This window comes from Hipposideros armiger, unplaced genomic scaffold (assembly GCF_001890085.2).
Source record: "Hipposideros armiger isolate ML-2016 unplaced genomic scaffold, ASM189008v1 scaffold_22, whole genome shotgun sequence".
Taxonomy (NCBI): Eukaryota; Metazoa; Chordata; class Mammalia; order Chiroptera; family Hipposideridae; genus Hipposideros; species Hipposideros armiger.
This window is the reverse complement of record NW_017731372.1, coordinates 4,520,381-4,544,621: the sequence shown is the minus strand read 5'-3', so window position 1 is coordinate 4,544,621 and position 24,241 is coordinate 4,520,381. Positions and strand designations below refer to the sequence as shown.

Below are 24,241 nucleotides of genomic sequence, written 5' to 3'. Positions count from 1 at the left end.
AAAAGTTTCTGTATAATCTTTTTTTACTGTTTTTTTAAATAATTAAAAAAATTTTTTTCAATTATAGTTGACATACAATATTATATTAGTTTCAGGTGTACAAAATAGTGATTAGACATTTATATAACTTACGAAGTGATCAACCTGATAAACCTGGTACCCATCTGACACCAAACATAGTTATTAGAATGTTATTGACTATATTCCTTATGCTATACTTTATATCCCCCTGACTTTTTCGTAACTATCAATTTATACTTCTTAATCCCTTCCTCTTTTTCACCCACCTCCTCCAACCCCCCTCCTATCTGGCAACCATCATTTTCTCTGTGTCTATGAGTTTGTTTCTGTTTTGCTTGTTTGTTTATTTTGGTCTTTAGATTCTACATATAAGTGAAATCATATGGCATTTGTCTTTCTCTGCCTGATTTACTCCAGTCAGCACAATTCTGATACTCTAGGTCCATCCATGTTGTTGCAGATGGCAAGATTTCATTCTTTTTTGTGGCTGAGTAATATTCCATTGCATATACGTACCACCTCTTCTTTATCTATTCATCCACTGATGAACACCCAGGTTGCCTCCATATCTTGGCTATTGTACATGCTGTAATGAATATATGGATACACATGTTCCTTTGAAGTAGTATTTTGGATTTCTTTGGATAAATACCCAGAAGTGGGATTACTAGGGCCTTCTTTGTCTCTTGTTATAGCCTTTGTTTTAAAGTCTATTTTGTCTGGTATAAGCATTGCTACTCCAGCTTTTTGTTTTGTTTCCGTTTTCGTGAAATATCTTTTTCCATTTCTTTACTTTCTGTTTGTGTGTGTCTTTCGATTTGAAGTGAATCTCTTGTAGGCCCAAATTTTGTTTTAATAACTGCAATTCTCTAAAAATTTCATAGAACATTTTTGCTCTATAGATTTCTTTTTTTTTTTTTTTAGCTGAGCCATCCTGCCACCTGTTGGCAGTTCAGCGGCAGCTTAGCTTGGGCCGTGAATCAAACCAGAGACCCTGTTGCTCAGAGCTCAAACTCTTGAGCGAGCTCTTAACCAACTGAGCCACTCGGCTGGCCCTATAGATTTCTTTTTTAGCAAGAAATTTATTGACAAGAGATAGAATATATGCAGAATTTGTTTTCTTGTGATTCTCACAAAACAAATAATTTTATCTTCAATGTTAAATATTTTAACTGAATTTATATGGCATTCACGATAAGGTCAGAAAAAACTTTTTAAATTTTGATTTTATGAAAAAAGTTGATTATTGGAATTAATGAATTTTTTTATTTGAAACATCTGTTGATAGATAAAAAAGGAGGCATTTAGCTGTCTGCAGAGTTCTATTAATTAAACCAAATACATTAATATCTATTGCTTTATATTTCATACTTGTCTAAGAAAACCTTAAAATAATATCTAAGGTTTAAAGTAAATTCTGGGGCCTTTTATAGTATATTTATGACTTGCAGTTTGCATTACTACAGGTCCCATGGTGAATGGTAAACATTGGCCAGCATTTTATGTACATTCTATACTCATCATCAACTTCACTGAGAAATGAAAATTGTGTACTTAATTTTTCTCTAAACATGCATTTTTATTCTGTTGTTTTGTTTCTTGAGCTCATTGCTGCTAAGAGGGCTCATTGCAAAGTCTTTAAAAAGATTAAATAATAATAAATAAACCATAAAGTAAATAGTTGTAGATTTATATTATCTAGAACATGACAAAACCATTTTAGCAGGATTGTTTATTATAAAGCTCTATGGCAGGCTTGCGTAACCCCAACTTCCCACATATATTTCCCATTCACCAAATTTCTAATTTCCCACTTTTGAGTCATCCCATGGACCGGCCGATTGGTGGACTAATGGCTTCATCATCTTGCAGGCCCCAACTCTGCACTAAGGAGCCAGTGACTCATACACCAGATGGCCACTAGGGGCAGCAGCAACAAACACTTCTCCCGCATCCCTTGGGACCAGGAGGTAATTGTCCGAAGCCACCTATATGCAACCCGTTTATCAGCCAGCATCTTGTATGCGATCCTTAAAGGGGAGGAGTTAGTTTCCTGTGTCAAGAAAGGTTTCGAAAAAGAAGGGTCATCACTGATAGTTCAGATTTAACCACTTGTTGTGTGCTGAACTCTGCTTACTGCACGTGTATCTCACACAGTCCTGGAAAAGACCATGGGAGAATGTGGAAGGACACAGTGATCTACTGAACCCATCTTGGCTTATTTTAATACAACTATTAATAATAATATTCTGTTAAAAGCAACAACACCAACAACTCTGGGACACATGTTAAAACAGACAGATGCAGGGCCGGCCAAGCGGCTCAGTTGGTAAAGAGCTCGCTCAAGAGTGCGAGCTCTGAGCAACAAGGTTGCCGGTTTGATTCCCGGCCCCAACTGAGCTGCCGCTGAGCTGCCAACAGGTGGCAGGATGGCTCAGCTAAAACAAACAAACAAACAAACAAAAACCAGACAGACGCCAGGACAATAGAAATCAACTAGGAAGTGTATTCACTTTATCTATGGACCACAGGGTGATTCATAAAAAGATTTCTGTACTCCACCCCAAACCTTTAAATTAGAACCACGGACAGCCTCAAAATTTGCGTTTTAGAAAAGCTTTCCGTAATATTCTTAGGGACACTGAAGTTTTTTTCCTAGTTTAGAGAATTCCTTCAATTTTTATTCCAAGGTGTCAAACACCTGATCATAGAGCTTGGGAGAATCATGCACTTTATTTCATGGTTAGCCTGCATCAAAACGATTATTGAAAGTGAGCTAGAGACAAATTGAACTTAAATTTAATCTTGTCATAATAAATACTATCATCTCCTTTAGCAAACTTGCAAGGTGGGAGATTTATTTTTGGCTATATCATTGTCTTTCTGGAAACCTGGATCTGTACCAGCCACTTTCTTTGACAATCAGGTTTCCAAGCAAGGAATAAAAAAAATACAATAAATGTTGATTTTAATACTTTGGAAGAAATAAGCACTAAGTAAGCATTTTTTCCCCCTAGGAAATGCTACTGAAAATTTAAAACTATACAAATTATTTTACTTCATAAAAATGACTATTGCAAGGGTCATAAGAATATGTTTTGAATTTCTGTGAGGTAATTGATCCCAGAATGATGAGGTTTTATCTGATTAAACTGTTTTCCTTATTTGCATATTTTTGGCCTGTAACTTGCGTGCATTTTTAGAAACATCTTAATCTCACTGAACTCAGCACCAAAATGAGGAGTGTAGTCTCGTGGCTCTCTCATGTTCTCTCCGTTTTCCCAAATTCATCTTTTATATCTTTTTGGAATGTTTGGAATTTCTTATCATGTGCATGTGTTATGGTTATTTTGTTACTTTGTTAATAAGAAAGATTATATAAGCATTAGGATAATGACCATTCTTTTCTCTGTTATTTTCCTCTACTTTAAACAAGCAAATGTTATTTTAAAGAGAGTAAACAAGAACATTCGCTATACGGAGGGAAGGGACAGAGGGAGCTAGAAAAGAGAATGCAGTGAGTCAGGGTATGTGGAACAGTAGGTATTTTTAAAGATTTTCCAAGGCATAGGGAATCACCTAGTGGTGGGAATAGAAAACGCCTTTTCAAAGTTTAAGGTCTTTTTCCTTGTGTTTTCGTCCATACCACTGAATAGTGTCCACATCGTTTGTAATCAATTTCCTCAAAACATACCAAGAGGATGAATATTTATTTTCTTGTAATCAACTTTATTTAAATCATACTAATATGTTGAATGTGTAATATTCACCTCCATTTTTTTCCTAGAGAGGTAAAAAAAAAATCCCTTAATGTCAAGCTTCGACATTCTTGTCCCAAAGAATTTATTAAATTCATGGTTCTGTGGTCAAAAGAAGCCCAGATATGCACAAAACAAGCATGAAAGCGTGCCCCTGATCTATCAGAAACCTTTGGCCTAAAACCACCAGCACCAGACATTATGATTACACTTCTAATTTCACAGATGAGGTAGCTGACGTTCTGCCTACATAACAGAAGCTTTTGAAACATTTGGGAAACTAAGATGGATTTTTCACTTGTCAAAATAAATAAATCATACGTGTATGACACCTTCCATTTAGTTTGGGTTCTCCCCAAAGCAGAGACTGAGATAAAGATTTGGATGGAAGCTTATTTGGGTGATGATTCCAGGAAGCTAAGTGGGGAGCAGGAAGAGTGAGATAGGGAAGGAGGAAAAGCCAGGAGAAGGGTGCTATTTCACAATTGTTGCAGTAGGTGCCAGGGGTTTTATTCTTCCGGGATCTCTCAGAATCGCCCGTGTGAAAGATGTACTAAGGTATTTATTTATCACCTAGTTCCCGACACATTCATTGAGGATTGCACCTGGAAGTTATAACTGCACCCACATTGCCTGGTTGTTCTTTGTGTACTGGCTTCGCAGGCTCCTTCAGCCTCGGAGAAAGCCTGGGACCGAAGAGCTAGAGCGATCCATGGCTTGCACTTGAGGTGGAAAGAGTCAGAGCCCACACAGAACAGTGTACCTATGACAGCTGTGGCTGCTATCAAGGTGGGCCAAGGGGATGTCATAAAAGTCCTTGCTATAGACCGCACTTTACCCTGCTTAGATCCACTTGTCCTTGTATTAAGTTCACTCTGTCATTGTACCATCAATGTGGTGGCCACAATCTCTAAAAAAGACTGTACAGGAGACTTAGTGGAATGAGCTATGGTTCCTGCTATTACAACTGGTCCAGAGGTCAGGGCTCATATTCGTCAACTCTCTGCTTTGTTGCCCATTCTGGATTTCCCCATCCGTGGCCAGCATCAGCTGGTCTAATTTATTTGCCTGGTGCTGGAACCAAAAAGCACTGATTCATAGGCAGAAAGTAGAGATGGTGGATGAACAATCCAGAGAAAGTAGACTGGCTCAGTGAGGGAGTGGATTTAAAAAGAAGGGCAGGGGTGACCAGTTAGCTCAGTTGGTTAGAGCGTGGTGCTGATAATACCAAGGTTGCCGGTTCGATCCCCACATGGGCCACTGTGAGCTGTGCCCTCCTTAAAAGAGTCAACTATGCCATTGTAGCATGAAAGCAACGTGTAACCAATGACCACTGGTGTTCCCCAATAAAATTTAAAAAAAAAAAAGAGAGAGAGAGAAGGGCAGAGAGCAGAAAATAGACTCTCAAAAGACATCTATATTTGGTTGGATGGGATTCACCTTGCTTCAGCCCCTAAGACAAAACAAAAAACAAAATTGGGAAAAATAGAGGGAACCATAAAATTGAAGTCACAGAAATATCACAGAAGTTGCTAGAATAGTCTCCATCACATGATTTCCTTGTTCCACAAGTGAATGTATTTCTTTATTGTTTATTATAGAAGAATGTAGCACAGCTTTGGCTATACAGTGGCCACTCAATAACTACCTGCTAAATGAATGAATGAATGAATGAATGAATGAATAGTAAACGTGAACTTCTCATTCAAACCTTGAAAATCCTCTATTACATGTCTTTCTATATAGTTGTGTTTTCCTTAGGCAGCTAATAAATAGTTGAATAATTACCCGGGGAAGCAATGAAACTATAATTGGTGTTGGAGTCAGAATGTCGTTCAAATCCCAGAATGACCAGATACTACAATAAACTGATCAAGGCAATGTCCAATAAAAGTTCTTCTCCCCTACCTGCTCCCTCCTCCTTTTCCTTGGGGATTCAAGGATAGTGGAGAACAAGGCTTTTCTCCAGATGGTAGTTTTACCTCCCTAAAGATTTTATTGGGGAATTGGGGAAGAGGAACAGTGTTGGAGAATTGGGGAAGGGGAACAGCCAAGTTGTTGTCCTTCAGTCTTAGTTGTGGAGGGCGCAGCAAGCTCAGCTCCAAGTCTAGTCGCCATCCACCCGCTCAGCAACAGCTCACAGCTGCTCAGCTCAAGGTGCTGTGTTCAATCTTAGTTGTGGATGGGCGTAGCCCACCATCCCACGTGGGAGTCGAACTGGCAACCTTATTGTTAGGAGCACATGCTCTTACCAGCTGAGCCATCCTGCCACCTGTTGGCAGCTCAGCTCAGGTGCAGCTTATTGGCCCATGTGGGAATCAAATGGGTGACCCTGTTGCTCAGAGCTCGAGCCCTTAACCAACTGAGCCACTTGGCAGGCCCAAGATGGCCTTATTTTTAAATTACTATGTGCAAAAGTATAGGTAGTTATTAGAGATGTGAGGATGAATTAAAACAGATTTTTGCTCTACAGGATTTTTTGAGTCTGATGGGGCAGCTAAACATAGATCCAAATAGAAGGTATAAGCAGTATATTTCTAGGAAATAATTATTTCTAAGGAGTGGAAGAGAATAGGGGGGTTTTAGAAGAAAGCTGAATTAGGTACTGAAGGAGCAGAATTTCGGTGAAAGGTAGGGGCAGTCTAGGCGGGGGTAACTGGCTAAGGAAAGGTAGCGAGATTTGCGGAGAGATTGGAATCTAGCAAGGACAACAGCATCAGATATATAGTATTAATTTAATAATTCTCTGTTTTGCTTTTGCCTTTAGAAGCTTCTTTTTAGTTGAATAAGTACATAAAACAGGTACATAAATACACACAAAACAGCGGACTTCAGGAAAGGGAGAGACTATATCCAGTTTGGGCTACAATGTCCTCCTGCGGAATCTCAGCTAACAAGTGTTCCTAAATTACTCTTGAGAAAATAATCAGCAGGGGCCAGTCGTTAAGAGGCCCTTTCGTGTTTTAGGTTTAATTTCAAATTACATAGTTTCTATGTGGCTCAGTTAATTTTTAAATAAATTAGAAGGCTTGTCTGAAAGAAGTGTTAACAATGACACCGGATGAAAAATACACAGCAAGCACAGCACCCAGTATGTACGCCCTAAATTACATATTTAATAAATAAGTAGAAATGTATGTGCAGTATTAAGAGTTTTCACCAGGGAGCACTCTCCCGCTGGCTCCCGGCGATAGTCAGCTGTCCCATCCCTAGGCTTCTGCGGAAACAACGGTTCAAAACTTCCTCCAGCCCCAGCAAAAGCACGTGGTCTCCGCCTCCTCCCAACAACAAAACAGCTCTGTAACTCCAGCGCCGGCACTTCAGGTGGTGAGGGCTTGATTTTTAAATCCATCCGAAACGACCAATCAAAGGCGGCAGTCCGAGTGCGCGGAAGCGGATTGGCCCATCGCTGCTTACAGTGACCAATAAGCTTGGAGGCGAGTTTGGGCGGAACCGGAAGCGGGCGAATCAAAGACGGGAGGCGGCCGCGGGCAGTTTGAATTGGAACGTGGGCTCTCAGCCGAGGAGGCTGCACCGGAACCCGACTCTCTAAGGGGTAGTTTTCCTTCCCCGCTGGCAAGGTGAGCATCCTGACTGGGTCCCGGCTCCGGCAACGGGCGTGGGGGAACCGCTGGCTTTCTGCCGGAGGCTCGTGGGCGGGGATGCTTGTGGGATGGCCCTCCCCTCCCCCCTGACCCGACTGGAGAAGCTGGTTCCAGTCAAGTGGTGCTCGCGCTAGTGTCCGGAGACCCTGCTGAGTCACGAACTCGCACTTTTGGGGGGATCAGTTTCCAACTCTTGTAAGGTAAAATAATCGGAGATCAGGTATTTCCCAGCAGCTTTCCAGGTCCAGGAGCCAGTGGCTCCTATTTGAAACGTGGACGTCGGTCCTTTGCTGCATGGAGGAGACGCAAGCTGGGGTTTTGGTCTGGGCGGCGGGCTGGTGCGTCTCTTCGCCGCGAGAGCATTTCACTCTTGCCTTCCACTTGCAAGCGCCTGTGCGCCTTACTTTGCTAGGTTATGCGGACCCGTAAATAAGTGACCGGAGCCCTGTTCTTGAGCCTGATGTAGAGGAGCCGGGCAGAGTTTTTATTTTCAGGCTCAGCGGTCACACTGCAGGCAGGGATTCGGGTTTCTTGGTAAGAAGGGAGATTATGATAAAGGGGAAGAGTGCAGACGGGCCCGCAGTGCTGGGGGTGGGTGAGTCACCCTAGCAGTTCCTCGGGGACTTCACAGGGTTGGGTGATTTGGGCACGAAGCGTGTCCTCCACATATTTGAGATAGAAAGAGCATTTTCTGGAAAGGATCCTAGCCCTGCAAATCCTCCTTGCAGGAACCTTGACTTCCTGGGCTTTACTTCACCCCTCCCCCCACCCCCACTTTCCATGCTTTGCCCCTTATATCTTACTTTTGAGGTTTACTTTTTTCTCTCTCTCTCCTTTTGCCTCGGTAGCTTCATACAGATTGTTTATGGTTGATGCCTTCATGAGTCAAAGTCTGCTCTAATCAAAATTAGCTTCTGTCTGACAATTGCTTTAACCACTTATTTGTAGCCGTGACCTAGACTGAAATGAAAACCCAGTCTTCTATTTATTTCTCTCATCTGTATCTTTCTCAGTTGTTCCTTTTTATATTTGGTTGGCTGTGAAGCCGATGTAATGATTTCAGTGACTGGCAGGATTGTTGAGTTCAGTTCTAATTATGTGCCTCTGGGGTATGTAGTCCCACCCCTGAATGAGCAAACTAGATTGGAATGGATGCAACAGCCTGTTGGGACAGTGTAAATTGTCCTTTGGTTGGTGGAGAGGCTTGAGACTCCCTTCAATAGTTTTTGGGCAAATAGGAGTGGAGTTTAAGATGCTGTGTTCAAAGAACTGACATCCGGAAACAAACAAATTTAGCTGGCAGAGAAAACACAGCTTTCCAAAGCTTGATATCCGAATTATGTTTTCCAAGACTTTTGCTTCTCTCTCTTAATTTTTGGAAAGCTTTTTATTCTGAGTACTTGCATCAACTGTTTATTAGTTGTTCTGATACAAGAATTCATTGATAAAGTCATTTGAAACAAAACACTAAGATGGTTGTGGATTTAATTTAGTAAAAAGTGAATTCTCACCTTGTTGCCAGAATAACTGGAAAATGAACGCTTTTTCTTTCACTTCAGTGCTAAAGGCTAATGAATAAAGAACAATTGCCATGCTTTTTCTCCCAGCTGATTTAAATTTCCTAAGACGTGGCAGAGAAAGAGGTAGCCCACTTTTTCCTCTTGGTACCATAGGCTGAAATATAGATATGAAAAAGTGTTTTCAAGGATTAATATGATAGCTGTCATCTACAGAAGGAAGATACCTTTCTAAGGCTTTGGAAGTTGCCACCACTATTATCCCCATTTTGTAAACTCGGAAACCAAGGCACAGAGCAGTTAAACAACATGCCCAAGGTCACACATTTTGTAGGTGGCTGAGCTGGGAACTGAATCACTGAGGCTATACACCTGTTTCCTGGTCAAGGTCTGTCCACAGAATGACTTCGCCACATTTTGTAATGATTCTAGTACTAATATGGCATTCACTCTTGGTTCATTCATGCGTTAATTCAACAGATGAGAACTACTTGGAAGGCGGCAGGGCACCTGTGCCTTGGGAGACTATGACCAGGAGATATGACAGGATTATGGATTTCCCCAGGGAAGGCTTCCCAGAGGAAGAGGGACAAAGAGCCATGGGAATTAACCACCTGATGAGGGGAAAGGAACATTTGCAAATTAACTTGCCATGAGTTTTATTTGTTTATAGGACCTATTTTACCAGAAACCTTATGGCAAAATATCCATGTTTGGTATAATGAAAAGAAACTGAGCAGTAGGAAGCAAGTAGCCATATAAGTAGGAAGTAAGAAAATGAGAAATGAGAAAGACACAAAGCAAGGGGACCCCAAACAAGCATAGTATGTACACAGTCAGAGTTATTGGTAATCACTTTTCAGAGGATGGAGAAGATAGATGTTAGACTTCGTTATCTTTTGAAATGTGAAGCTTTCAAACTTGATTCTTAGGGGTGGTTCTGTAGACTCAATAGTCTCGGAGGCTTTAAGTTTCTTTTTTGCTATAATAAAACCAACAATCTCGTTATTTTCAGTTTATTGACAGATGTTTGAATAATAAAGAAAGGAGAGCAAAATGAGCTGGGCTTGGGAAGAATGGAAGGAAGGCCTGCCTACAAAAGCTCTTCAGAAAATTCAAGAGCTCGAAGGACAGCTCGACAAACTGAAGAAGGAAAGGCAGCAGCGGCAGTTTCAGCTTGAAACTCTGGAGGCTGCACTGCAGAAGCAAAAACAGAAGGTACCGTTGAAATGCAACAGTTCAGTAAACCTGTTCGCTCCTTCTCTGGATTGTTTCATTTTGGCCTTTTAAATTGAGAGAAAAACGATCTCACTATCTTTGGGTGGTAATAACCCCCTCCTTATTTGAGTCATTTTAATTACCTAATTTTCTCCATCCTCTGTCCTCATGTCTGCTCACTTGCTAATATTTACGGCGGCTGAGTTCTATTTTAACTTCCGATTGGGACCATGATTTGGGAATTGCTTTTGCATTCCACACCAACAGGGGTCTAGCTCTGAATCTGAGGGACAATATTAGAGCACTTTGCAGTCCAACTGGCTCTCACTTTCTGGGAGTGGGCTTTTCACCTTGACATTCCTAGACCATGTGTCTTCAGGACTAGTAAACGAAAACTTAAATAGTACTTCTTTTTTACCGCTGCATTAACCAACAAAGCAGTGCTACAGTCACTGCTTCTAAAATGTTTCTACTAGTGGGAGTATTTTCCAGTTTCTGACAATAAATGGTTTTAGCAGTCAAACTTGATATTGAATTGCTAAGGGAGGTTATTCATAGGGCTCATTTTTGGTTTTTTAATTCTTAAAAGTATATCAAAGCCTCTTTTTCTAGGGTTGGTACACATAGCCCTGACCAAGTCTAATATAATACATGACTTTGTGGCGCTTTTCTCTCTACAGGCTTTAAAGTGAGGTCATCTTAAATATCTGCATTCATCAAGCATGGATAGCCGGATTATTACAGCCATATCTCAGAAAATTGTCAGTGTTAAACTCAGATCTGCAAATAATACTTAGTAAAGTCACAAAGTAAGAGATCTCTTTCCTTTTGAACACTCCCCATTAGGTTGAGAATGAAAAAACTGAGGGAACAAACCTGAAAAGGGAGAACCAAAGCTTGATGGAAATATGTGAAAATCTGGAGAAAGCTAAGCAGAAGATTTCTCATGAACTTCAAGTCAAGGAGTCTCAAGTGAATTTCCAGGAAGGACAACTGAATTCAAGCAAAAAACAAATAGAAAAACTGGAACAGGAACTTAAAAGGTAATTGTTTTTTGAATGGTATTTATACAGATGTCTTTGTATATATTCAGATGCATTTATCTTTTCCTTTAATGATGTAATTATTATACGTTGCGATTATATATACCGGGGGTGCCAAAAACATGTATACAAGCGGACACTTGGATCAACGTTGCTCAAGCAGTAGTTCGCCGTAATCAGAAGTGTCTGGACACTGATGGTAACCACTTTGAGCACCTCTTGTAATTGCAGAAGTCAAATGTGACTTGTATTCATCTTTTGTTACCGGTATATATTGAGTATTGCAATTTTAATATAGTTTTCCTTTCTTAAAATGTGTATACAGTTTTTGGACACCCTCTGTGTATATTTTTTCCAGTGGAATAAACAGTCTGAGGGAAATTCTTTTCTTATATCCTTCACTCCTATCATTGCATGACTTAATACTATATAAATTGATTAAATGGTTGTTCACTTATTCATTTAATATATGTCTATTAAGCTGCTTCATGTGCCAGACACTGTGTTACCCGTGATACAATAATAAATAATACCAAAACTATCCACTGTGGTTACTGGAAAGATGGAGGGAAGTGAAAGCATGGCTTATACAGATGGCTTATATTTTTTTCCGAGTGGAAAAGCTGTTGTAGAGAAAGAGAACTAGAGAATTACAGAATGACTTAGGAACCCTGAGGGCCCGGTGGAAGTTGGAGACCCGGAATTTATAATGGGGCCAATCTACAGAGTTGATTTTTTTCTTTAGCATTTGAGATGTAAATGCTGAGAAGGTGAACCAGATTGACTTAGGGTTGTTTTGGGATAGAGTAAATGGGATAGAAGACAAGGGAATGCTTGAGGGTATTGGGAAGAGAGCGGTTCAAGTCCTGTGCCCTGGAATCTAAGCTGAAAAGGGAGGGAAGGGAAGTCAGGAAGAGGTTCCTCCTGAGATCTCCATCTGAGAGGGATCTTAATCATTACATAGTAATTTGCCGGTTTCAGTACCACATTTAAACAATAAAAAAGGTGCTTATTACTATTGTTCCATTAAAACAAAAGTCCCCCAAACCACTAGAGCAGCAGTTCTCAATCTGTGGATTGTGACCCCTTTGGGGGTCAAACGACCCTTTCACAAGGGTCGCCGGGTACTCAGGTACTCGTATGTGGGCGTATCTGCATGTGGGCCTGGAGATGGATAGAGGAGCGGTGTCTTGGTTCCTAAGACCATCGAAAATATGTGTTTTCCGATGGTCTTGGCGACCCCTGTGAAAGGTTGAGAACCGCTGCACTAGAGGCATTATCAAATTTAGTGGGACCCAAACACTGCTAGATTATGAATGGTGTCTTCTTGTTGTAATAGTGGCATTTTGTCAAAATAACAAGGAGTCATAAAGCCTCAAGCAAAAAGGACTTTAGCAAATTGCTCCATTGTTGAGCCTGCAAACACACACCCAGAAATTAAAAAAAAAAATTATTTTGAAATAACTGTAGACTTACAGAAACAGTTGTTAACATCTTATACAACCAAAGTACAATGACCAAGCCAGAAATAAGCATTGATTCAATACTGTTATCTATGGACTTTATTAGAATTTCACTAGTTTTTCCAGTAATGGGTTTTTTCTGTTCCAGGATCTGACCCAGTATTCCACATTGCACTTAGTTGATGCTTTCTTAGTGTCAGGAATCTTTTTCTAACTTTGTTTCCTGGCCACGTAGGAAGGTGGCTATCTTGGATGCATGTTAGGATGATAAATAAACTTGGATCCCCGTTGAGTGTTTTGTTTTCTTGTTTATGGTCTGTCATCCCAAACTCCTAGAACAGGAATCTTGTCTGTCTTGTTCATCACTATGCTTAGCACCTGGCAATTGTAGGGCCTCAGATATTTACTGAGTGAGTGAAAGGTAGGCATTCGTTTTGGAAAACGTGCTAGAGAAATAGGAAGCCCATCTCAGTATGCTGGAATAATTATTTTTTTGCAAAGCACATTTTGGCTGCTGGTTTTAGAAATACTAGTTTTAATAATTTAGACAGCAATGTTTGTATTTTTAATATTTAAGGAAAGGATACTTTGTATATGTTTGTATATTTCATTGCAAAGTGCCAGTTGGTAGCAATACTTGCTCATATACAGTGCTCAGGGTTGCATATGACACAGAGCTACTGTTAAATGTTAGCATTATTATTACCAGTTGTTATTATTATCATCATCATGGAGTTAGGATGCCCCCATGCCACGTTTAGTTTAAAAATATTCTTATTTCCTATGATGTGGGTACGATGTTTATAGAAGTTGATAAACTATATAAATTTTAGACCATACAACTATTAAGAGTATGGTTTTCTATAGTATAGAAATTATTAAGAGTATAAAAACTATGGACTACGAAAACTGTTGTGTAGTTTTAAAAATTCTCCCTGGTAACCTTCACATGCAGCAGCCACAGATTAGCTTTCAGAAACGTCTTGAACACGTTAGGTAGAACCATTTGAAATGGTGATCAAAAACTGTTGAGTATGGGCAATCTCGTGTAGTTAAACCTACTAGAAAACAGCTTGCTTTTTTTGGTGGTGGACGTTTGTGTTTTCCTCCCTAGGAAAAAGAAGAAACAGAAGTTTATAAAAATAACAGGGTATACTTTTATTTAATATTGAAAATAAAAGAACTTTCATAATTTTTTTAATGCAAGAACAGGGAAAAGAAAGTAAGATGTGAATCTGAGAAGGAAAAGAAACACCAATTTTGCAAGGTTCAAAATTCATCTCTAGAATCACCATCCGTGTTACACGTTTGGTCATCTGTGGACCTGCACTGTCTAGTATGGTAGCCACTGACTACATGTGGCTACTGAATACTTGAAATGTGGCTAGTGCAAATTGAGATGTGGTGTAAGCACACAATGCACACCAAATTCTGAAGATTTAGTACAAGATAGTAAAATAACTTAATAATATTTTATTGATTATAAGTTGAAATAATAGTATTTTGAAAACACTGAGTTATTGCTGACCAGTTAAAATGACAGTATTTTGAAAACATTGAGTTAAATAAAATATTAAGATGAAATTCACTTAACAAATTCACAGTAACAAAAAGTATTGTTACTTTTGTCTTGTTGAGAGAACATTTCTCTTGGACAGTGCTGTTACCTACTATGAGCTTGAATGTGATGTTTTGATTGGCTGAATAGTCATTTTCAGCCTGTATGTTGCTTCTTTCTTCCCAGATTGAATTTGGTCCTGGGTGGAGCTAGGGCACTAAGGCACTTTCTTCCCTTCTTTCTTTGAGGAATGCATCCATGGCAAAAAAAACGATGCACATTATTACCACTCTAATAGGGTGTTCATTTTCTTTCTTGGGCTAGCCTAAATTCAGAGACGTTAGAGACTTGTAAGAATTGAATCCTCTTTTAATTTAGGTGGTTTGATTCTGAAAGGTGTTCCGAGCTTAAATGGTAGGGATATTCTGTGCATATATACAATATATTGCTTACTTTCCCTATTTCTTTGTAACTATTTCCAGCTATCTGTTTTTCTAGATGCATTATGTTAACTTGATGTTCATCTGTTTTAAAAATGTCATTTGGTTAAGAGCTTGCTCAAGAGTGCAAGCTCTCAGCAACAGCGGTTCGAGTCCCAGCCCGAGCTGAGCTGCCAACAAGTGGAAGGATGGCTCAGCTATTAAAAAAAAAAAAAAGTCATAAAATACATGATATGTATTTTCAAGTCTATGCTTTTGTCATGACTTAATATCATAAGTGTGCCATCCGGGTTTGTGATTTGAGCCCATGCGTCAGGGTCACCAGCTTCTTCCTGTGCTTCTCAAATCCTGGGTTCTTTTATATCCTTGTGTCTTTCTTTGGCTTAGAATACAACATCCCCAACCTCCCAACTGTACTCTGTGCTATAGTGAGTATGTCAGCTCTTCATTATAGCCTTTATTATGACATTGTAATGATTGGTTTATATGTATTTCCCTAACTAGACTGAGCTTCTTTGAAGACAGGGGATTGATTTTATGTCACTTAAGTTCTTATTAAATGTCTGGTGGGTGAGTGAAGTGTCAAGAATTCTTAGAAGGTGGGTTTTCTGTAAGCTTATGACTCTCTGGGACTGTGTGGTATTGGTGTTCTGTGGCTTTTCTTCTGATTTGGCATCCTCTGGGGTCCTTTTCTAACAGGTGTAAATCTGAACTTGAAAGAAGCCAACAAGCTGCACAGTCTGCAGATGTCTCTCTGAATCCATGCACTACACCACAAAAAATTTTTTCAACGCCTCTGACGCCAAGTCAATATTACAGCGGTAAGGATATTTTCCCTTCGTGTGAATAGCTCTTTTATTGAGATTTTAATTCTCCCAAAGGAAATAATTCAACTTTGAATTCAACTCCTAATGTGGGCATTAAAAAAAAAATGCAACTACTGGTTATGTACATTTGTGTATCCGTTGAACTGCATTGAACCATTAGGTTAAGCCTTTTAACTCTTCTCTTCAATTTTCTATGATTATGTTTCAGAATAGCCAAAACCCCTATGTCTCCATGTATTTTGATATTTGAGTAATGTGATCCACATCTGTTGCCCTAACAAGTGTTCTCTCCTTCAGGTGTATTCAAATACTATTTCTAGACTGTTGTTATGATTATTAATCTGTGAATTCCTTCATTAAATCAGTGATTGAAGGAAAGCTATCTCCTTATCTGTGTTCAGGTTCCAAATATGAAGATCTAAAAGAAAAATATAATAAAGAAGTTGAAGAACGAAAAAGATTAGAGGCAGAGGTGAAAGCCTTGCAAGCAAAAGTAAGTTAATTACGGGCCTTCTCACAGAGTGTGCAGTTGAAGTACACTGATATAAGCTAGAATAAAGTTAGAGAAAAATCTGCTTTACGCAGGGCCGGCTCATTTTATTTACACTGAGAAACTCAAGTTCCTGGCTCACTGGTTTGATATTTCTTAATTTACTGACAGATAAAGAGTGAGTAAAGTAAAGTGGGGAGATTATTTAATCCCTAAATATTCCATGTTCACCGAATTCCATGGAAACTGTAGCGATATAATGATTTCCCTGTTAAGATATAATGATAAGAAACAAATTTGGAGAGGTTGCACCAATTACTCCTGACACCCTCTGGCTTTGTCACCTGGAGGAAATGGCTTCATATTTAGTTCTTCTAATGGACTGTGGTGATTGGCACCCGGGACTTGGGGTTTGAGAATCCTTATTTATGAAATGTGTATTTCAGAGGAGAATGTCATCAACATAATCTCCCCAATTCTTTTAAGTCAGTTGCTGACAAGGGTTTTAAACTCCATGTTGACATGGGTAAATAAGCGGTGAGAGGCAGGTGAAAAAATGTGCTTTGTCAACAAAACACAGGGTTTTAGAAAGCCTTGCTTCTAGCTAACGACTGACCCTGAAAATAACCTGGTATCTACAGAATTTCCCTTTACTGCTTCTCCTCACATGATGTTATTGGCTTTTTAAAAAATCCAGTGTGACATTTCATATTGTATTTCCAATAAACATAACAACTTGGAGAGATGGCAAAATTCAGCCAACAGTTTAAGGCTGAATTTATAAGTAGATACCATAAATATTGAAGATCAAAAATACCTATTAGAGATTTAACAATTTTAATTCTTTTTTGCTCCTTTATGTGTTGTTTTGAGGTCACAGAATTTTGATATATAGCAAACACATTGCTTAGTAAGGTGAATAAAAATTAAACAGTAATTCTCTGGTTTGTCCTAGAAAATATCATGTGCTTCGTTCTCCAGTTCAGTCATTCGTGTCAATTCTGCCCCTGACCTTGGTTCTCAGAGTTACTTTGTGGAGGAATGTGAGTGTCCATGAACATTAAGCCTCTTTCTGTGGCAAGGAACGCACTTGCTGTAAAAATGCAACGCAGCGTCCACAGCCATGTCTTTCTCAGAATGGAGGCAGGAAAAGAACAAAAGAAGAACTCAAAGCAGTAGAACACCCACAGATGTGTATTACATAACATGAAATACCTTATGTGACATTTTGGAGGGGTGTGGTATGGTGGAAAGTGAGATTCTTGAAAGAGTTCTTTAGGTTAATATTTAATTTTGATTCTCTTTGTGCAAAGCTAGAGAGAGAGGTGACCCAGGGTAGGCACAAGAAAAATCAAGTTTTTAGAACTCAAAATGGCAGTGAATACTCAACATGTGTTTAATGGAGTATTTGGGGGATGCGAAATAAATACAAAAACAGCCCATTTCAAATAAGTCGAGCCTCAGTCGTACCGGCTTAACCCTTCAGTGCCGAAGCCTGACCATTAGAAAATCTCTGGGTATATTGGGACTTACTGGTTCCCCTGACTGGATGAATGTTCTTTCTTGGTACACAGTAGAAGCATTAACTTCTTGACACGGTTTTATGTTCTATTTGAAAATAAGTAGTCTTGAATATTGTGACTTCTAGAGGGCTCTCAAGAGTTCCTGTCTTTCCAGAAAGCGAGCCAGGCTTTTCCCCAAAGCACCATGAATCACCGGGACATTGCCCGACACCAGGCCTCGTCGTCGGTGTTCTCATGGCAGCAGGAAAAGACCCCAAGTCGTCTTGCATCCAGTGCTCTACAAACCCCGAGTAGGAGGGAGTTTTCTGCGTCTCACTTTTCTGGGGAACAAGAAGTGACTCCGAGCAGGTCAACGTTGCAAGGAGGAAAACGAGATGCTAATGGCAGTTTCTGTGATAATTCTGGCAATTCTCATCTTTTGGATCAATTAAAATCCCAGAATCAAGGTAATTTCTTGAGCTCAATTAAGTTTAAATTTTTCCCAAGAGAATTTCAGAGGTGATTCCAGACATTTTTAGTCCTAGAAAGTGCTTAGGTGTTTCGTTAAACCCATCGGTGGTCAACATCCCAGTCTGGTGATGTGAACTTCTGTCTTTTTGATAATGAGAAAAGATATCACAGTTTTGGAGCGCACCTTGATTTGTACTCAGAAGCTGGTGCCCTGCAGTCTTCCAAAGTAGGATGAGTGGCTTTGACTTGTCCTTCCAGAAGCAGGGCGAGTAAGTTGGTTACGGTTGACAACCCCCCGCCTTCTCCTCTGGCTCCTCTTGTGCCCCTTGGAACAAGCCTGTGTTCCGGCCAGTTTTGGCCAGAGGTGTGGCCCATGTCTGTCTGCACAACAGCTTTGCACTGCGTTGCCAGGTTGTCCATATGGGAGCAAACCTGTAACCTTGGCCGCTGTACCACTCTGCAGCTGACAGCCAAGGAAGGGTACCAGGTGGCGTTTTGGAATCTATGCTGCAGACCATGATAATTTCCAGTGCTATGATATATTGAAAATCACCGTCAGTGTTCACTGGTGAGAGCTGTCACATTGCCAATGCCATTGGAACCAATATTGTGTGTATGTGGGGGGGAAAATGAAAAAAAATTGTTGTTAATTTTGGCAGTATACGAGGCTCCTACTGTCGTGATCTTTACTGGAGGTAAAGCTACCCGAGAATAGGGGAGGGTGAATTTTTCACTGCTTATCACTTATTTACATTGATATGGGCACAAAACAAACATTATGTCTGCCAGTGTATAAAACCAAGTGGTAATTTAAATAAGGGTGTTACATGTGATGCACTTTTTGCAGCCCTGATTAGTTAGATAATAGTCACGGTTTTAGGAAAGCATTCTCCCCCCCCCCCCCCCCCCCCCCCCCAAGTTTCTCTGTGATAACAAAATTTGTTTCTCCTGCTTTCTATAGGATATTTGAATACAAATAACAATAGGGGCTAAACATTGACATTAAATTCAATTAAAGTAGCTTCTGTGTTTAATGTTAATTGACATATTTGCCTCACCAAAGATTCCCGAGCAGAGGAACATAAATGATATATTCTGAATTTAGTTGTACAAATTTTTGTGAAAAAAAATATATTCATTGAAGTGTGGGTTTTGTTTGCGATTTAAGAGCTAAGGAGCAAGATGAATGAGTTGGAACTACGTCTGCAAGGACAAGAAAAAGAAATGAAAGGCCAAGTGAATAAATGTGAAGAATTACAGCTCCAACTGGAGAAAGCGAAAATGGAGTTAAATGAAAAGGAGAAAGTTTGGAACAAAAGTCGGGATGAACTAGTGAGAATGACAGCACAGTATGACCAGGCATCAACCAAGGTACTTGACTTTTCATGAGTTATTGAAAAATCTCCGTTTTTTTTCATGCAATTCTTTGAGGAGTCCTTTACACTTTAATGTATGAAGCAAATAAATGTTCGTAATGAACCTTATTAACATATACTAGGCAGTATTGATGCAGCAGAACTGGTAAGTTCTTTTAAAGTTGGGTAGATCAGGGGTCCATGCTGGACTAGACGTTTTTCCAGCCAAGCGACATGAGCAAGTCACTGAGCTCTTACACCTCAGAGGGTGGTGAAGAATAAAGATTATGTCTGTGTGGCCCCTGGCACAGAGCCTGGCACATAGAATAGGCACGTAAAGTAATGGAGCTTTAAAAGAGGGGCACGAGTTATGATAGAATGTAACTGATCTGCTCGTGGGATCCAGTATATGTACTCTTGACATTTAACCCTCAGGTTCCAATTAAGGCCAAGCATCATCCTGTTATTTGAGGTTTTTTGATTTGGGGGTGGGAAGGGTGTTGCTATTTCTTTCACCCCAACCTACCTCTCTAGTATTTTCTTCTCTTTTTTCTCTTCATTCATTCATTACCTATTATATGTTGGGTGCTGTTTTAGACGTGGGGATGGAGCAGTAAGGAAATAGATTTCATCCTAATGGGGAATGTAACATAGATGTATAAATCGCGTAGGTAGTATGATATCTGGGGACAAGCGTGGGGAAACATGAATCACCTTCTAGACCGCGTTGTGTTTCCTGAACCTCATCTTGATGTGGGCCAGTGTTTTACCCCCACTGGCCTTTCGCTCGGCATACCGTCCTCGTGCGATGCTGTGGACATGTTCCTCCTCCTGTGAGCACCTTCCCTCATCCCTTAATGCCGTGAGAGCTTTTCTCCTGGCGTCCCCTTAAGACCCTTTTTGTCCATATTTGCGTTCTAGCCCTGTGGTTCCCACACTTGGCTAATTGTCAGAATCACTGAGAACCTTACAAACTTAATCCTATTAGACTTAAGGAATTAACTTTTAATAAACTCTACATATTTCTAAGGCAGTAGGTAAAAAACACTGTAGTATGTTCCTATTAGTTTCATGGGGGCAGGTTCTTTTTTCCTTTCTTTTTTTGGTTTTCTTTAATCTTTTTAAAATAACTGTAGATTCATATATAGATATATAAAATAGTACCTTTAATGTGGTGGATTACATTGATTGCTTCTAAATATTTGAATGAGCATTTGTATCCTTGGAATAAACCCTGATTGGCCACGTGTATAATTCTTTTTATATATTTCTGAATTTTATTTGCTAATAATTTGTTAAGGATTTTTGTGTCTATTCATGAGGGATAATGGTCAGCTATTGTCTTTTTTATGTACTATCTTTGATACTTGTATCAGAGGCACTTCATAAAATGAATTGGAAGCATTCTTGCCTCTTCAATTTTTGAAAAGATTGTATAGAATTGGGTTTTTTGTTTGTTTGTTTGTTTGTTTTTAAGCTGAGCCATGTTGCTCAGAGCTTGCACTCTTGAGTGAGCTCTAAACCAACTGAGCCACTCTGCTGGCCCATAGAATTGGTGTTACTTGTTCCGTATACATTTAGTAGAATGTATAAATCTATCAAATCATCTTGACCTGGAGACTTTTTTGAGGGAGAGTTTTAAAATTGCAAGTTTATTAAAATTATTTCCTATTGGATGAGTTGGGTGTAGTTTTAGAGGAAATGGCCCATTTCATCTAACATGTCAAATTTATGTATATAGAGTTGTTTGTAGTATTTCATTATTCTTTTGAAGTGTGTAGGTCAGGTAATATTCCCTGTTGTTTTTCTGATATTTGCGTCTAATCTTTTTCTTTTTTCCAGTCTTGCTAGAGATTTGTCAGTTTTGTTGATCTTTTATTGATCTTTCCAACGAATCAGCTTTTTCATTCATTGATTTTTCTTTATTATATTTCTGTGTTCCATTTCATTGATATTTGCTTTTTATTTCCTTCTGCTTGCTTTGGCTTTATTTTGCTAAATTGTCGAGGTGGGGAGCTTAGATTATTGATGAGGCTTTTCTTGTTTTCTAATGTAGGCATTTAATGCTGTAGGTTTCCCTCTCAGCACTGCTTTTAACTGTTCTACAAATTTTGATATATTCCATTTTAATTTTTATTCAGTTCAGTATATTTTTAAAAATTTTCCTCAAGAGTTCCTCTCTGACCCATGGTTTATTTAGAAATACCTTGTGTAGTTTATAAGTGTTTGGAGATTTTCTTCTTTCTGTTATTGACTTTTAGTTTGACTCCATTGTGTTTGGAGATCATACTCTATGGTTTCAATTCTTCTAAATTTGTTTGGGTTTATTTTATGGCCTAGGATATGGTCTATGTTGATGTATGTTTAATGGGCTTGAAAAATAAGTATATTCTGTTGTTGGGTGGAGAGTTCTAAAAGCATCATTAGCTCCTGTTGGTTGACGGTATTGTTGAGTTCTTTTTTTTAAAATTATTTTTTGTTTATTATTTTTATTAGTTTATGGTGTACAAAACAATGCAATAGTTATCCTTTTCACCCCTCAGAAAGTGACAGCCTCCCTCCCCCCTGTTAAATTCTTCATAAATTCAAATGTATGTATATAGAGTTGTTTGTAGTATTTTATTATTCTTTTCAAGTCTGTAGGTCAAGTGATATTTCCTTGTTTCTGATATTTGTGTCTTTCTCATTTCCTGTCTAATTGTTCTATCAGTTGTTGCGAGACAGAAGTTGAAAGTCTCATAATTGTTACTTGTCTACTTCTCATTTCAGTTTTATCAGTTCTATCTAAATATCTTTAGATATTTTGTAGCTGTTATTCGGTTCATAGACATTTAGGATTGCTATGTCTTCTTGGTGGATTGACCCTTATTGTATGATATCTCTCAGTGTCCCGGGTAATGTTCTTTATTCTGAAGTCTACTTTATTGTCCACTCCAGATTTTGTTTGATTAATGTTTGCATGATGTATTTCTTTTTGTCTTTTTACTTTCAAGTTATTTGTATTATTATATTTAAAATGAGTTTCATGTGGATAATAGATAGCTGGATATATTTTTTAATTCTCTTTTCCACAATCTATCCTTTAACGAGACCATTTACATTTAGTGTAATCATTGATAGATCATGGCTTCAGTTTGCCATCTTAATTTTTGTTGTCTATTTCTTTATTTTTCATTTCTCTGTTTTCTGTTTTTCCTGCCTTCCTCTGGGTTGCTTGAATAATTTTTAGAATTCTATTTTGATTTATGTATAGTGTTTTTGAGTGTATTTCTTTGTAGAGCTTTTATAATTATTGTTCTAGATATTACATTATATATACACACATAATTTATCACAGTCTGTTGGTATTGTCATTTTAGCAGCTCTAATGAATTATAGAAAATTTACTTCTTTTCATCTTTTTATCCTCCCCCATTTGTAATAGAATTTTAACTGTTTTTTTCTACACATTTAGAACCACATCAGAAAGTGTTCTAATTTTTGCTTCAACCATCAAAACATAATTAAGAAAACTGAAGAGGAGAAGGAAATAGTAATATTGCTTACCTTCTCCTTCCTTCCTGATTCTTTCCAGGGTTTTCTTCTTTCATCATTTCCTTTATGGTTTAGAGAAAGGAGGTTTTCTTTAACCATTCTTTTAGGGTTGGTCCACTAGCCACAAATTCTTAGTTTGTTTTTTTTCCTTGGAGAATATCTTTTTTTATTTTATTTTATTTTTTTAATTGGGGAATTGGGGGAGGGGAACAGCATTGGGGAATCGGAGAAGGAGAACAGACAAGTTGCTGTCCTTTTGTTCTTCAGTCTAGTTGTGGAGGACGTCGCTTCACTGGCCCATGTTGGTATTATCATTGCTCTCTTCCCTGCTGAGGCAGTTGCTCGCTGGCCATTGGACGGCCGCTCATGGCAGCTCATGAAAGCGCACGCCAGCTGCCGGCCAGCCCCACTGCAGCCTACACCCGTCGCGGGCAACTCATAGCAGCCCAGCTCCAGGTCGAGCTGTTGTTCACTATCTTAGCTGTAGAGGGCACAGTTCACTGGCCCATGTGGGAATCGAACTGGCGACCCTGTTGCTCAGAGCTTGTGCTCTTAACCAACTGAGCCACTCGGCCGGCCCCTTTCAGAGCTTTCTTATGTCTGTTTTAATATAATATTCAGGGTTTTAATTATTCTTGATGGGAGGAATAGGGAAATGTACATCTGTCTTCCTGGAAGTGGTAGTCCAGGTTCATTTTTAGATATTCTCGTAGTGCAGTGCTTTGCACAGAGAGAGCCTTGATAAATATTGACTAGCCAGCCGTATGAAGGTGCAGTGAAGGGACCATGACCTACCTTGATGCATCTATTTATAGTTTTCATGCAGTCTGAATTGGTGAATTGGTTTTGTAAGTTAAAAAGACTTGGATTTGAGCCTTGGCTCTACCACATCCCAATTATGTTGCTTTTGGAGCTCTTTAATGAACTTCTGAGCCTCAGTTGCCCAATCAACAAAATGGTATTAATAATGCCTGTGTCATAGGATCATTGGAAAGACTGAGATAATTTCTGTCACAGCTGTAGCATAGTGTCTTGGCGCATGGTGAACTTATAATAATATTAGTTCTTACTATTACGTCAAGTTCCTTGTCAACTCAGCTTTGTTGCACTTCTGCCAGCTCAGGCCTTCCTATCCTTTCACATTTTGTTTTGTTAGTTTTGGTGTGACAAGAGTCCTGAATCCTTGTTCTGTCTAACATATGTGATGAGGCCTCTTCTTAGCAGATCACGAATTCAAATCTTTGACTAGAGCGGTGCTGAGAATACAGCTCTGGCTTCCTTTTTATTAGTCATCTCCCCAGGTTCTTAGGACTCATGTGTTCATTGCTTTCTGGATTCTGTGTTTTTTTTTTTGTTTTTTTTTTTTAGCTGAGCCATCCTGCTACCTGTTGGCAGCTCAGCGGCTGCTCAGCTCGGGCTGGACTCGAACCGCTGTTGCT

At 39.2% G+C, this 24,241-nt stretch overlaps 1 protein-coding gene across 1 annotated transcript in view; it reads left to right on the top strand.

Moving 5' to 3' along the window:
* Nucleotides 1-7,508: 7,508 nt before the first annotated feature.
* The window catches only part of CENPF (centromere protein F), a 55,210-nt gene continuing 38,477 nt past the window's right edge, over nucleotides 7,509-24,241 (top strand). The window contains exons 1-7 of the mRNA XM_019635451.1: nucleotides 7,509-7,584; nucleotides 9,917-10,119; nucleotides 10,966-11,162; nucleotides 15,323-15,444; nucleotides 15,852-15,943; nucleotides 17,618-17,909; nucleotides 19,082-19,284. Coding sequence (XP_019490996.1) covers nucleotides 9,958-10,119; nucleotides 10,966-11,162; nucleotides 15,323-15,444; nucleotides 15,852-15,943; nucleotides 17,618-17,909; nucleotides 19,082-19,284 — 1,068 coding nt within the window. The 5' untranslated portion in view covers nucleotides 7,509-7,584; nucleotides 9,917-9,957. The remainder of the gene's footprint in view (nucleotides 7,585-9,916; nucleotides 10,120-10,965; nucleotides 11,163-15,322; nucleotides 15,445-15,851; nucleotides 15,944-17,617; nucleotides 17,910-19,081; nucleotides 19,285-24,241) is intronic.